The 13,288-nt window shown below is 38.6% G+C and overlaps 1 protein-coding gene across 3 annotated transcripts; it reads right to left on the bottom strand.

Annotated features, from left to right (window-relative positions):
* Window positions 1-851: 851 nt before the first annotated feature.
* Window positions 852-8,237, bottom strand: LOC105060752 (uncharacterized). 3 transcript variants are annotated; one of them, XR_003798516.2, is made up of 8 exons: window positions 7,864-8,237; window positions 5,848-6,399; window positions 4,934-5,157; window positions 3,930-4,076; window positions 3,323-3,547; window positions 2,149-2,179; window positions 1,933-2,077; window positions 1,624-1,849 (listed from the first exon to the last, which is right to left on the bottom strand). XR_003798516.2 is itself a non-coding variant. In XM_010944584.4 (7 exons), exons 1-6 carry the CDS (start codon window positions 8,128-8,130, stop codon window positions 1,936-1,938), a joined length of 1,659 nt encoding a protein of 552 aa, XP_010942886.1. In that variant the 5' UTR covers window positions 8,131-8,236; the 3' UTR covers window positions 852-1,513; window positions 1,933-1,935. The 3 variants fall into 3 exon arrangements, 2 of the variants coding, with proteins under 2 accessions (XP_010942886.1, XP_029116455.1); XM_010944584.4 differs by lacking the exon at window positions 1,624-1,849 and adding an exon at window positions 852-1,513 and having other exon boundaries at window positions 1,933-2,179; window positions 7,864-8,236; XM_029260622.2 differs by having other exon boundaries at window positions 1,933-2,179; window positions 7,864-8,236.
* Between the last annotated feature and the right edge of the window lie 5,051 nt (window positions 8,238-13,288).

A 13,288-nucleotide genomic window follows, 5' to 3' on the forward strand; every position in this document is an offset into this window, starting at 1 on the left:
TTGAACTCTTCATCTATCATCCCCAAACGTTACTTTTTGCTTTATAGCAAAGCAGTTGCCAAACATAATTTTTATTTTTTTATTTTTTTCAATAATAAAAATTTAAAAAAATAAAAATATTTTTTAAAAATTAAAAATCAAAAAATATAACCGAACGCACACTTAATTGACAAACATAAGCTACTACTTAAAGATAGCATCTGTATAATATTCCTGATATTTCTTACTTTTATTTTGACTCATTTTGAAAGTAACAAATCTTTGTTACCAAAAATTTTGAAAGATTTTATAAACAATTTGTGGATCTCATGATTCTGGTAGTTTAGTTCATTTTTCCTGTCTCCGAGGACATAAAGAGAAAAACGAAGGTAATACCAAAGGAGCCATTGGTTTTATATCCAAGCGTACAAATAGCGATAAGAAGTGCGTGAGACTCCACAACATTAGGCGTTATCGAAACAAACAAAAACAACAATATCACAAGATTTTAAGTATTCGGTCCATCGATGCGTAACATAAGTCCCAAATAGTTGTTAGGTGAGATCTCGTTGGCAAAATTGGACTGTTCTAAGATTGAAACATTGCTCCATCTCTTCAGCCTGAGTTGAGGTACCATATGCTAGAGATTGGAGTTATCACAATTCTCGATTTATAGCTGTATATCTTAACATGGCTTCCTTTACCAGCTGCACAACCCTTATAGGGTTTTTACTAATCTCTCTTGTGATTTATAGAGACAGAAATTGAGAAAGTGAGTTTAAGAGGAGCCCAGGCAAGACCTTGGCATACAACAGGAATAGAATAACCCATCTGCTTTATTTGAGCATTTATAAGAGAGTAAATGTAGGACGTAAATAACTGCAGGAATAGTGTTAATAAAAAAGAAATGAGACATCCTGACCCACTTAATCTTAAGAGTGACCAAGCACCACGGACATCCAATGTCTGTGTTACATAACATAGATTACTTCTGACATTTTTCATCTTTTTGGGGGGATCCTCCGAAGGTGCAACCCTTGAAGAAATTCCAAGGTGTGCAGGTCCCCAAAGGTTGCACACTTCACACAGAACTGCAGTACACAATTGGCATTTAAATGGCTGATGGCTAGAGGAAGTCCACCCCTCACAACCAGTCATTTGGCCATCATCTGGTATGAATTGTCTGACGAAAATATAATACAAGAAACATTATTCTTTATTCTAATATTAGACAAGCACACCCACATGTCTACTGGAACCTGACAGAATGGACCATGTTCATACCCTTAAACCAGTCCCAAAATCATACGCACAACCAACCATGCGGGAGCCATCCCCAGAACAACAGACGTAAACATCCTGAAAAAAAAATATATATATACTGCTGCAGCCACAGACACCTCCAAGAGGTATAGTAGCTCCCTTCCCTTGTAAATTGAGTGCCCAGCCATCGGTAATAGTCGAACTGAATGCTGCTAATGTAACTACTGTTGTTGCAAGGATGTGCACAAGATTCTTTGCTGGTATCAACAGTCTGCGGAGAGTGAAGAGAACTCATTAACTCAATGAAACTTACTGGACCACTGGTGGTTCCCACAAAGTTATAAATATGGTTGTTTCGGCTACAAACAGCTACAACAAAAGAAAATTCAAGGAGTACTGTTATCGGTCACTGGCTGATGATCACCGCTCAGTTCAACCTGGATGTGGCAGTTGGGATTGGTGCCAAACATGGTGGGGTCAGTAGTGTTAGTCGGGCCCCTGCCTGTGCTTGGCCAATCACTGACTTCCGCATTCCACCGGTGAACCAAATGGAGATCAGTAGTGGGTGAGCTATAGGTTTTTTCTTCAAGAGAAGGAAGAGACATTTCTGTTTTCAAATAGGAATTTTGCTCAATAATTATCTAAGAAATGCTGGATCAAACAAATGATAAATTTAATGCAAGACTTTACAGATTATTCATGGCTGAGCTGCTGCTCTAGAAACTCATTTTCCTTCCTGATCGAATCCAGATCTGCTTGGAGTTTGTTGATGTCGAAACTACGGGAAGAAATGGCCGTAAGTTTAGCATCTTGCTCGGCAGCCTCTCTTCGAGCTCTGTCAGCGGCAAGAAGCTTGTCTGAAATCTGTTCAAAACTATCATGGATGCTTGTTAAAAGCCTATATACCTGCCGCCTTACTGGGTCATCTTTCGCATTCCTGCAGAAGTTCTTGGTCAGTGGAATATGCTTTGCTGTAAGCAGAGGCTGATTTAAAATTCCAAAAAAGAGCACCAAACTGTGTAATGCACCAGTAGCATAAAAAGTTACAGCAAAGGACCCCTACTTTTACTGCAAACACTGTCTGGAGCAGTGCAGGCATGGCAAATCAAGTTCAATAATTAGAGGACAAGGGCATTGTTTGCATCAATGTCACTGCTGTTACCCGGGGGTAAACTACAAATCATCAAACATAGAATGTTTGGTTCATGAAGCTGATCTCAAATTCTCAAGCAGATGAACAGAGTCTGCTTGACTAGAAATCATGATTATATGGATTTGATGCAGCATTTAGCATTTTATGGAGTCATGATAATAACAATAAAAATCTGCTTGACTAGAAATCATGATTATATGGATTTGATGTAGCATATAGCATTTTATGGAGTCACGATAATAACAATAAAAACTAATGCTTTATTCCCCCAAAAACTAATTTTTTTTGCATATGTACCCCTGTGAATATGGGTTAATGCACATTTACCTTTGAAAAAATCTCTATTGTCATATGTACAACTTAGTTCATCCTGTTTTTGCACTAATGTCCCTTCCCTTAGATTTTTGGCTCGTGGTATTAACACATAACTGTTTGAAGTGTGAAATGACTATTTCACCTTTTTGCATCAATACCCTTAAAAAATTTATGCAAAAATATAACTTCTTGTGTAACAAATTGAATGCTAAAACTATTCGAGGATATTAGTGCAAGAGGGTAATATAGTCATTTAACACCTAAAACAACTATTTAGTAACACCATCCACAAAAGAAGAAATCTAATAGGAGGGCCTTTGTTCCAAAAACAGGATTATTGGAGGGTGGTATATACAAATAGTTAGTTTCAAGGGTAAATATGCAACAACCCATATTTCTAAGGGTATGTATGCAAAAATCCCAAAAACATGGTACGATTGAATGTTCCTCTGGGGTACTTTTGCTCCTCGTCAAACCTAAAAACATGATGCCGTTGTTGAGAAATAATAATTGGCATCTTATATGAACAGTCATGGACCATTTTCTTCTAAATGGGGAATAAAAGAAAAATATGTTTTCCAAGAGCAAGCTGCGAGGTCCAAAACATCATACCTGAAGACAGTTTCTTCAACCACGGCATAAGTCCTATGAAGGCGTTCTTGTATGGAATTACTCTCTAACTGAAGCTCTCGAGTCTCTTTTATGATTCGGTCAATGTCAGCATCTTGTTTCCAGCTATTCTTTGTAATCTCAGTTATACGTTGGATGTAGGATTTTCTAGAAGAGATCTTTGGCAGTTTCTCAAGCTCCAGTAGAAGTTTAGCATGCTCATCCTCTCTGAGAACATTATAACAACAAGATAATCAGATATAGTGAAGAAAAACATGATCCACTGGGAAATAAATGAGATTATCTTAGCAAACTTCACATCAATCAACTAGCAGCAACATGTAAATTGAAATTTCAAAAAAAATCTGAGATTATCTTATAAATCAGTAATAATATAACGTTTCTTTAGATTTAATTAACAAATGGCTCATCTATGAGTTCATTTTCTGATAAAATACATGAGATGCTGGATTTGCTCAGTATATTTACTACATACTTCAACAAATAATCTAAAGCATTCTTTCACATATTTCATTATAAGCAATTCAGACAGAGCATTCTTTAATTTTTTTTTAATATATTAAAACTCTCCATTAAAGAAAAAAGGTACCTTTTGCGAATGTCAGATATGGTGGCATCTGTTTCTTGTTCAATTTCTTTCAATTTAATTAGCTTTTTCTGCACTGAAGATTTTTCAGCATCTAGTGACTGCTCCTCTCTCATCTGTCTCTGTTCCAACGTTTGCTTGAGATCATTCCTGCAACAGATGGTAACTTGTACTTACTCCATTCAGTGTCCTACTGAAATTTAAATGTCTCTTTAGGCATATCTAATAACCTATATTGAAAGAAAAACTTCTGCAAGAATTATTCAAGACTTTTGCAGCAAATTTATATGCTCCAAATCTAAAACATTGTTTGCTATAAGTCTTAGGGTATGTAATAAGTTTTCATAATCAGTCAGAGTGCATTTTCCTTATTAGAACTTTTCTATTGGTCAATTTGCTAGAATAAAGCCAGAATATGTAGTTCGAGTAAAGCATCTAATACAAGTCAGGTGTTGAAGGAGCTGACTAGAAAGATGAAGCTGTATTTAATATAGTAAGAGATAAAAAAGCTGATTGTAATAGAGGGTCACAAGAAATATCTTGGCGAATAAAAACATCATTCACTATAATCAGGCACATGTTTAAAATCAATGACTAAGTATTCATTTCTTTCAATTCCTGTTGCTTTGATATGCACTTATACTGGTCAATGCATAATGATACAGGCTAGCATGAATGTACAAAGACAGAAACCCTCTTCCGATGCAAATAAGTTACTAGCATGGGACATATTATAGATATTGTATGGAACAAATGAAACTTCAATCCATGACATACAGTAGGAAAAACTTTATAATAGCTCTGGACCTTAAACATGCAAAACCATGCTAATGTTAGACTGAAAGAAAGAAATAGGTTGCATCATATTAGAATAGTGACTATACAATGCTTTCATGTGTTATGTTTCTACATCTGTTTCAATGCACAATAAATGAATGAATGGATGAATGAACAAATAAATAAAGATGAATACTTCAGGTGACTAGAGATATACCACAATGTCCTACCACTGTGATTCCAATTCCATAAAACTATGCCTTTTCGCTTCTACTTGTTCATTTAGCTTTTCAATATAGAATCCAACAGAATGTTGTTCATCTAATGCCATTTCCATAGCAGCTTTTAGGAGCTCATGCTCACTTTCAAGGCTCTGAACTTCCAAGGCCTTCACCTGTTTTGCCTCCATCATTGTCTTTTCTTGATTTTTCAAGCTCTCAGATTTGTCCCTTAGCTGCATCACACAGAAGACAGGGAAATCAGTAGAGTCAGCATGTTTTGCATGGTTAAAAGAAAGCATATACTTCACTAAGAAAAAAGGCATCATAAAGCATCAAAGAGAACTTCCAATGAAAATCAATGCTAACTATCAATCTGGGTTTATGTAATCTGAAAAATGAGAAGTTTGGAATATATATTTGCCCAAACCATGCAACATGAATGATGTATGACATCAAGCAAGAAGAAGTGCATCATGGAACAAATCGCTAGCCCAACAACTATATTTCAGAGACCAGTAAGAAATAAAAAGATAAAAACAGAGTCTTTGGATTAACAACTAAAGAAATTCGTAATTGGAACAACAAGTCTGAAGAAATCAGGCAATGTGCACTTACGTTAGTAAGAGGCTTGTCAGACAACTTTACATGAAAAAAAAGAGGTTTGTCAGAGAATGTTACATGAAAAGAAAGATTGTTCTTGAGCACTGGAAATTACTTGCATCTCTTACTCTCAAGAATCCAATGAACAGTTATCTTCCACATCATACAAACTTTTGTTTAGGATACAAGTTAGCTGTGCATTGACTAGTCATAGAAAATATAAATACATAAGAAAAGCAGCATGAAAGCATATAAAATAACCAGTTGTTGAATTGTAGTTACTTGATCAACAGGAAGGATATCAATCCCTTTATATGGTTTACCTTGGATAATTGCTCTTGTAAAGAAGCTAATTTTCGTTCTAGTTCAGCAACATACTTGTCTGTTTGGGCCATATTTTCTCCATCAACACATAATTCTTTCTTAGAGTTTACAGACTTTTCGGGAACATCTTCAACACCTTCCTTGCTGTGATGGCTTTTGACCTCACTGGATTCTATGCGCTCAGAACAGGGTGTTCCAATCTCAGCTGACCCACCTGACTGCCCTGGAACTGCAACAGTGTCAAGCAACGCATCAGAGCATATCTCCTCAGCAACCGTCTCAGATGGCTCTGCAATTCCCTTATTTGATTCCCCCAAAGATCTTCTTTCACAAGGAAAATTCACTTCACTTTGACTCTCCCCCACCTCATCCTCCTTTTCTTTAAGCTTCTCTAATGTATCATTACAGATATCACCAGCAACTTCACCACTGCCCAAAGTAGATTTGGTTGCTGTATATTCTCTGGCTCTTCTACCTTCAGATGATTCAGATAGCCTCTCCACCAAAAATCTTATTAACTTGTATGAGTCATCATAAGAAGGATAGAGGAACTGCCAGAATCAACAAAAGAATAGTAGAATCAATAAAGAGAAGACGATAATTTTGATAAGCATATATGACAGTAAAACAGAATGTATATTAGATGATAGTAGAGTCCCATTTAACCTTGTTGTAGTTTAATGATTATGCTAGTAAATTTCATATGGTATGGTTAAGAATTAGCCAGTGTAGCATAAGATGTGTAACTCTCTAAATAAATGCACTTGGAAGAATGATCAGCAGATTATTTCCACATGCGATTCAAGCTTCAGAAATAACAAGAAGCAAAAGTGATTTGCAAGCAAAAAAAAAGATTCCTCAAGTATAAGAGGCATATGATTCAAATATTCTTCTGAGACAGATTTATTTACAATTTTAAGAATAAGTGGTATATAAGAAGCATAATGACCATGGTGGGAATAGAAGAAATCCAAAATTCAGGAAGGAAGAAAAGACAAAACTTCAGCCAGGCTGTCAGTAACCCTACACGTGCCAAAAACACATTGGATCAATTTTATCAGTGGCATTTAATATTTTGAGGATTTAACCACATTGCATTAAGGTAAACATAATTAAAAAGTGTCAGAACTTGTAACTTTTTACTCTTGAAACACGATCTTTGCTGACTTGTTTGCCAAATAACTAGTGCAGATTTGAACATAGGTCATAATACTTAGACTAACAACACCAATGTTTTTTGCTGACTCGTTTGCCAAATAACTAGTGTAGATTTGAACATAGGTCTAATACTTAGACTAACAAGACCTCTTTTTTTTATTTTGCAAATAGCTTTTTGCGTCCGTACAACTTGTTAACCTTCTGGCAGACCATTACAATGAAAAGTGCTAAACCATCTCCGACCAACAATATATTCTCTGCAGGCCTACCATGTAAAGATTCTGAAGTAACAAGTCCAGTTATTATTAATCAATCTTCTAGGAAAAACCTTAGCCTTTGGACTGGTCTGCATCAAATATCAATGACCACTAATTTCATGCAGACTACCACAGAAAGCTAATCATAACACAAGAAATCCCTGAAAGTCGCAAATTTTCATCATCATACACTCAAGATGAACTCAGTATCCTGATTTCCAGATTTCCTTGTATTGTTCACTCAAATATTATCAATCCCTGCTCCCCATTATAACAGTACGTAATTAGATAATAGAAGCTATCGCCAATATTTCTACATTTTCCTCCTCTTATATTTCACATATTATGATAGAAACATTGGTAAATAGAACAATGGATCTCTTCGAGATCTAAACAAATATATGATAGCTTTACTGTTTGGTGAATAGCTGATGATTATAGGGTCATAAATTCTTCACCTTTTGATTCTATTCTTGTTAACTGAAGCCATTCAATCAATTGACATTTTTGGATTCGAGATATATAACATGTTTTCAGGAAAAGCAAAGAACTTTTGCTTCGTATGGAAACAACAAAGATCTCGGAAAGAAGTTGGGTAACCTGGTGGAAGCTGAGATCCCCTCGGTATCCCAGGGATTTGACGGCAGAGGCGACGTCGGCACAGATCTTGAAGCGCTCCGCGGTGGATTCGGGGAGGAAGGTGGCGAAGGAGGGGGGCGACTCATCGTCGTCAAGGAGGCGGAGGGATTGAGCGCAGATGGAGACGAGGGTCTCCGGGGCGAGATCTTTAATGGAAAAGACGCCGGCGGGGAGGGAGACCCCGGAACTGTTGAGAGAGCTCAGGAGGATCTCCTGCGCCTCGTCCATGGCGGACGGTACACGGCCGGTTCCTAGGGTTCGCTTCGTTCTCGACAGCTACCAAGCCTACCGACACGGTCTTCTTCTAAAAGACCAATCCCGTCAGGCACAATGCCGAGACTTGTTGAAGTTTAATGTAGATTGGTCGACGTGAAATTAAACCAGTCCCGGCAAGCTCATAACCGGTACTAGTTTAAATCTGGGAAAGATTCGAGCGCAATTAGCCTACCGCCCAGGCTAGTTGAAACCCGTAAGCATCCAATAAATCGAGCCACCCACCCGTTTGGACGTGGGAGCTGGGGAGTATTTTTATTTATTATTATTATTAAAAAAAAAATATTTTCTTGGCAGGTGGACTGGGGAGAGATTGCATTGTGTAAATTTGATCTAGTTTCTGTGGGCCAGGTGCTAGAACTACATCAAGCTTGGTAGAAATAATTGGCTTGGGATGGGAAAGTTCCGTATGGCTAAGTGCCAGGAGGATAATACTGGAGAGAGATTGCACAGTAAAATGAAGCCAATCTGACATCCCAGAACTAGTTCATGGATAGATAAATAGATAGATAAATCCATTATTCGATAGATAGAAACCATCCGACTTAAAATTTATAGATAAAAAATTATTATATTAGAATAGTGAATATTAAAGAGAAGGATGAACCAGTATACTATATATTAAAACTATACTACAACAAATAGATCCCGGGTAAAAAGAAATAAGCTAAATCCTTCCAGGATCTATTATAATCATATTCCTTGATTTTGAGACAGATTCTTCAACGAATATAAAATAGATTATCCAATGAAGATGTCAAGGCTATGTTTGATGATGGAAGATTCTGAATTCTTCTTATTTGGGAACGTCCTTGCATTTCTTTTCTTTCAATAAGTCTAGAAGACTGTAGCTACAAGTTGATTGAAGGCAGCTCTGATTTTTTTAGTGTCATTGTAGTTCTCTAAGAGGTCCAGAAAAAAATATCAACGTATGTATGAGGATGCACCCTCAAAGAGCTAGTACCGAATTACTTTTGAATAGGTGCAATGCAGCAGTACGTGGTCAGTTGATTCTCAAATTTTATTACAAGATACACAACCTCCCAAATCCCTTCTACTTTTTGGCTTAGCACTAGTCTGGTGTTTACTTTGATTCATAACTCAACCATAGAAGCATGTTGACTTTAGGAGTATGGCTGATTTCCATAGCATGAAGGTGAAGGCACATTTCAACCTAGAAATACTTTGAAATTGCTAGAGAGATGCCGCTGAAACTTGACTTGAATTGTTTCACCTCTAGATAATTTTATCAAGACTATTTCAAATATCATTTGATTTCTATCTTACATGATAAACTGAGGCATGAACACTTATCTTTTTAAGGGGATCATGCATAACAATATATTATGTTAAATGCTTGAAATTACTTAATATTAGATGCACAAGATTTATCTTTCAAACAATTTGCAATATGACACCAGCAGGAAACCCACTCGTCGTATCACGTATCGTACAAAGCTCATAGAAGAGATATAATAAGCATTGTCATATATAGATTTCCATGGATCACATTATGGGTAGTTTTGAAGCTCATGCAGTCATCTTTATTTATAACACCATCTTTAGCATTAACATCGCAATAGATTCTTTCAGGTTGTCTCTGTTGGGGTAAACCAATCAACCCCTGATTTTGATCACCACGACTTCGAGTGTGCATCGACTCAACATGTAGTTCCGACTCTTCATCGATCGACTGAGTAAATCGCACCGACTCATAGTCGACTGACTGACGAATGTTCGATTACTATCGATCAACAGCGGACGACTTGAACCGTTAGCATAATTGAATTACTAGCCGACGGTCGCTCATAGATTTTATCGACATATGATCGGCTCTACCGATATATGGTCGGTTAATCTGCTTAACATACCATAACCATTGTGAACGGTTATTGACTACGTATCACAGTTATCCAAGAGAATTAATGACCCACTAACTCCACATTTATGGCCCGATAATTCAGCGCTATAAAAAGCGGGATCACGTGCTCGACGGTTATATCACAATTATCTATAAAAAGGGAGGGTAAGTGAACCAGAGGGTAAGATACTTTTGAACCAGAGCTCTGCTACTTTCAAATCTACTGTTCACCAATTCTCTCTCTAACTTAAGTATCGGAGGATCTCCGTCGGACAAAACTTCGATCTGTAAGGATGCTATTTTTGTAGGTGCTCATCACTGGCGACAGACAACAGAGAGTTAGCCGCAACAGATTGACGTGCCAGGAAGGGGGCTGGATCACACTCGCTATGATAAAAATCAGAGCCCAGCATTCGACTGCAATTGGATCAGCAAGGCACTCTTTCCATCGGAAAAAGATTCCTCCCCCTCCTCCAATAGCAGAGCTCAGTTCCTCACATCCCATGGTCACCACGAACATTCAAATCGCTGCACTTGTGCAGCAGATGAATGTCTTGACGGAGGCAGTCAAAAGCCTCCAACAACAGCAGCCGTCGATAGAGCAACCGGTGGCACAGTCGGTGTCGTCCAGGCATAGCCACCGTCATCTACGGCGATCACCTTCTTCTTCTCTGGAGCGACTGTCTCGGCTCTTCCATCGAGATGAACAACGACATTCTCAGCACTCTCACCGTGCCACCCATCGCTCGTGGCATCCCCCCTCTCCTTCCCATCTCAACAGCATTAGGTAGGGGAAACGATCGTGAATGCCTTCTGCTTCTCCTTCAGACTTGTCGGGAGGTTCCACCCTCGAAATTTTTCAACAACAGCGGTTCGATGACTACGAACGCAAGTTCCAAAAAATCAACCATTGACTCGCTCAGCTCCAAGTGGAAGGTCGGAAGTCTTCCAATGACTATGACTTCCACACCGTCCAACCTCTTTTTCAACATATTTTGGACGAGCCAATTCCATCTCGGTTCAAGATGCCGCAAGTGGAGCCCTGCGACAGCTCCACAGATCCGATCGACTACCTTGAGAGCTACAAGGTTCTCATGATGATTCAAGGGGCAACCGACGTCCTCTTATGCATTGGTTTTTCGACAATCCTTCGAAAAGCTGCTCGAGCTTGATATTTCGAGCTTCAGTCGGGAAGTATATATTCCTTCGGATAGCTTGAACACTCCTTTGTGGCTCACTTCAGCACTAGCCGAAGGCCGTCACAAACTTCTGACAGTCTTTTCTCGATTAAGCAGGGAGAAACTGAGACATTAAGAGATTTTGTGGTTCGATTTAATACGGCCACACTTAAGGTCAGCGATCTCAATAAAGATGTGGCTATATCAACCATGAAAAGAGGTCTGAGGGGATCTCGATTCACATATTATTTGGACAAAACTCTCTCTCGAACTTATGCTGAACTTCTAAAGCATGCACACAAGTATATGTGCGTGGACGAAGGAGCTTCTGACCGATGCCAGATAGAAGATAAAGATCAGAAGAAGAAGAAACAGAAGAAAGGAGGAGCTCCGACCGAATCAAATTGGCCACCTTCCAATAAGCGAGCTTCGCTATAACGATGGAGTCCAAGGTCGAGTTACGGCAGGTATGACTCCTATACTCCTCTTTCTGCTCCTCGTGCGCAGATCCTCATAGAGATCGAAGGAGCAGAATATCTATGACACCTTCCACCGATGAAAGTGCCATCGAGGAGACACAATCAAAAGAAATACTGTCGGTTCAATCGTGACCATGGTCACGATACTAAATAATGCATCCAACATAGGGATGAGATGATGCCCTAATTCGACGAGGATACCTCGAAAAGTATCAGAGAGATCACCGACTCAACCTCCTGCCGATCGACGACCTCAGCCACAAATAGAGAAAGCTATAAATAATCAGCCGACTGCAGGGGTGATCAACATGATCTCCGGACGATCGAACTAGGGGGCAACTTCCAAAGAAGAGTCGGTGAAAAGACGATGACTCAATAATATAATAACTTTTTTGAAAGAGGATGTTCGAAGGATTCAGACTTCCCATGATGATGCTGTTGTTGTTTCAGCAATAATAGCTAATTATGATGTAAAATTTTTTTTTGTAGATAATAGAAGTTCGACTGATGTTCTCTTTTATTCGACTTTCTTCCGAATGTGACTACCGACTGATCGACTTAGAAGAGTCTCGATGTCATTGGTTGGCTTCACAGGAGATGCTGTCACAGTGAAAAGAGAAAACTCTCTCTCCTTAACCACTGGAATTGAACTACAACAGAGCACTGTCTCCATAATGTTCATGGTAGTTTGAGTTTCTTCAGCTTTTAACGTCATACTCGGACGATCTGGACTTAACGCTCTGAAAGCAGTGATTTTGACATACCATCTACTAGTCCGATTTCTGACAAAAAATAGAGTTGGAGAGATGAGTGGAGATCAACAGCTTGTTCGACGCTGCTTCCTTATCTCCACCCAAAATAATAAACCTGAAGACTCTCTACCTGTTGATAAATTAGACCAAAGAGAGAATCAGGAGAGGGGTGAACCAGTTGAACAACTGATCTCTATCTCATTAAAAGAAGAAGATCCTGAAAAAAATGATCCAAATTGGATCGCAACTGCCCGATCCAGAGTGACAGCAGTTAGTAAATTTACTCAGAGTAAATACCGACATTTTTGCTTGGTCGGCCACCGACATACCCGAAATTTTTTCGGAAGTAATAACTCACCAACTTAATATCAATCCGAATGTTAAGCCAGTAAGACAGAAGAAACAGCCTTTTATCTCTGAAAGATAGAAGATCATTGATGAAGAAGTCGACAAGCTCCTCGCGACAGATTTCATCCGAGAAGCCACATACTCCGATTGGCTTGCCAATGTAGTGATGGTGAGAAAGATCAATAAAAAGTGAAAAATCTGCATCGACTATACAGATTTGAATGAGGCCTGTCCGAAGGACAGTTTTTCATTGCCGAAGATTGATCAACTAGTTGATGCAACTTCAGGCCATCGACTTTTGAGTTTCATGGATGCCTTCACTAGGTATAATCAAATTCGAATGGCACCAGAAGATGAGGAGCATACAGTCTTCGTAACCGATAAGGACATATATTGCTACAAAGTAATGCCTTTGGGTTTGAAAAATACCGGAGCTACCTACCAATGGCTTGTCAATAAGATCTTCAAGGTGCAGATTGGATAAAATATGAAAGT

The sequence above is a fragment of the Elaeis guineensis genome, chromosome 1, assembly GCF_000442705.2.
Source record: "Elaeis guineensis isolate ETL-2024a chromosome 1, EG11, whole genome shotgun sequence".
Taxonomy (NCBI): Eukaryota; Viridiplantae; Streptophyta; class Magnoliopsida; order Arecales; family Arecaceae; genus Elaeis; species Elaeis guineensis.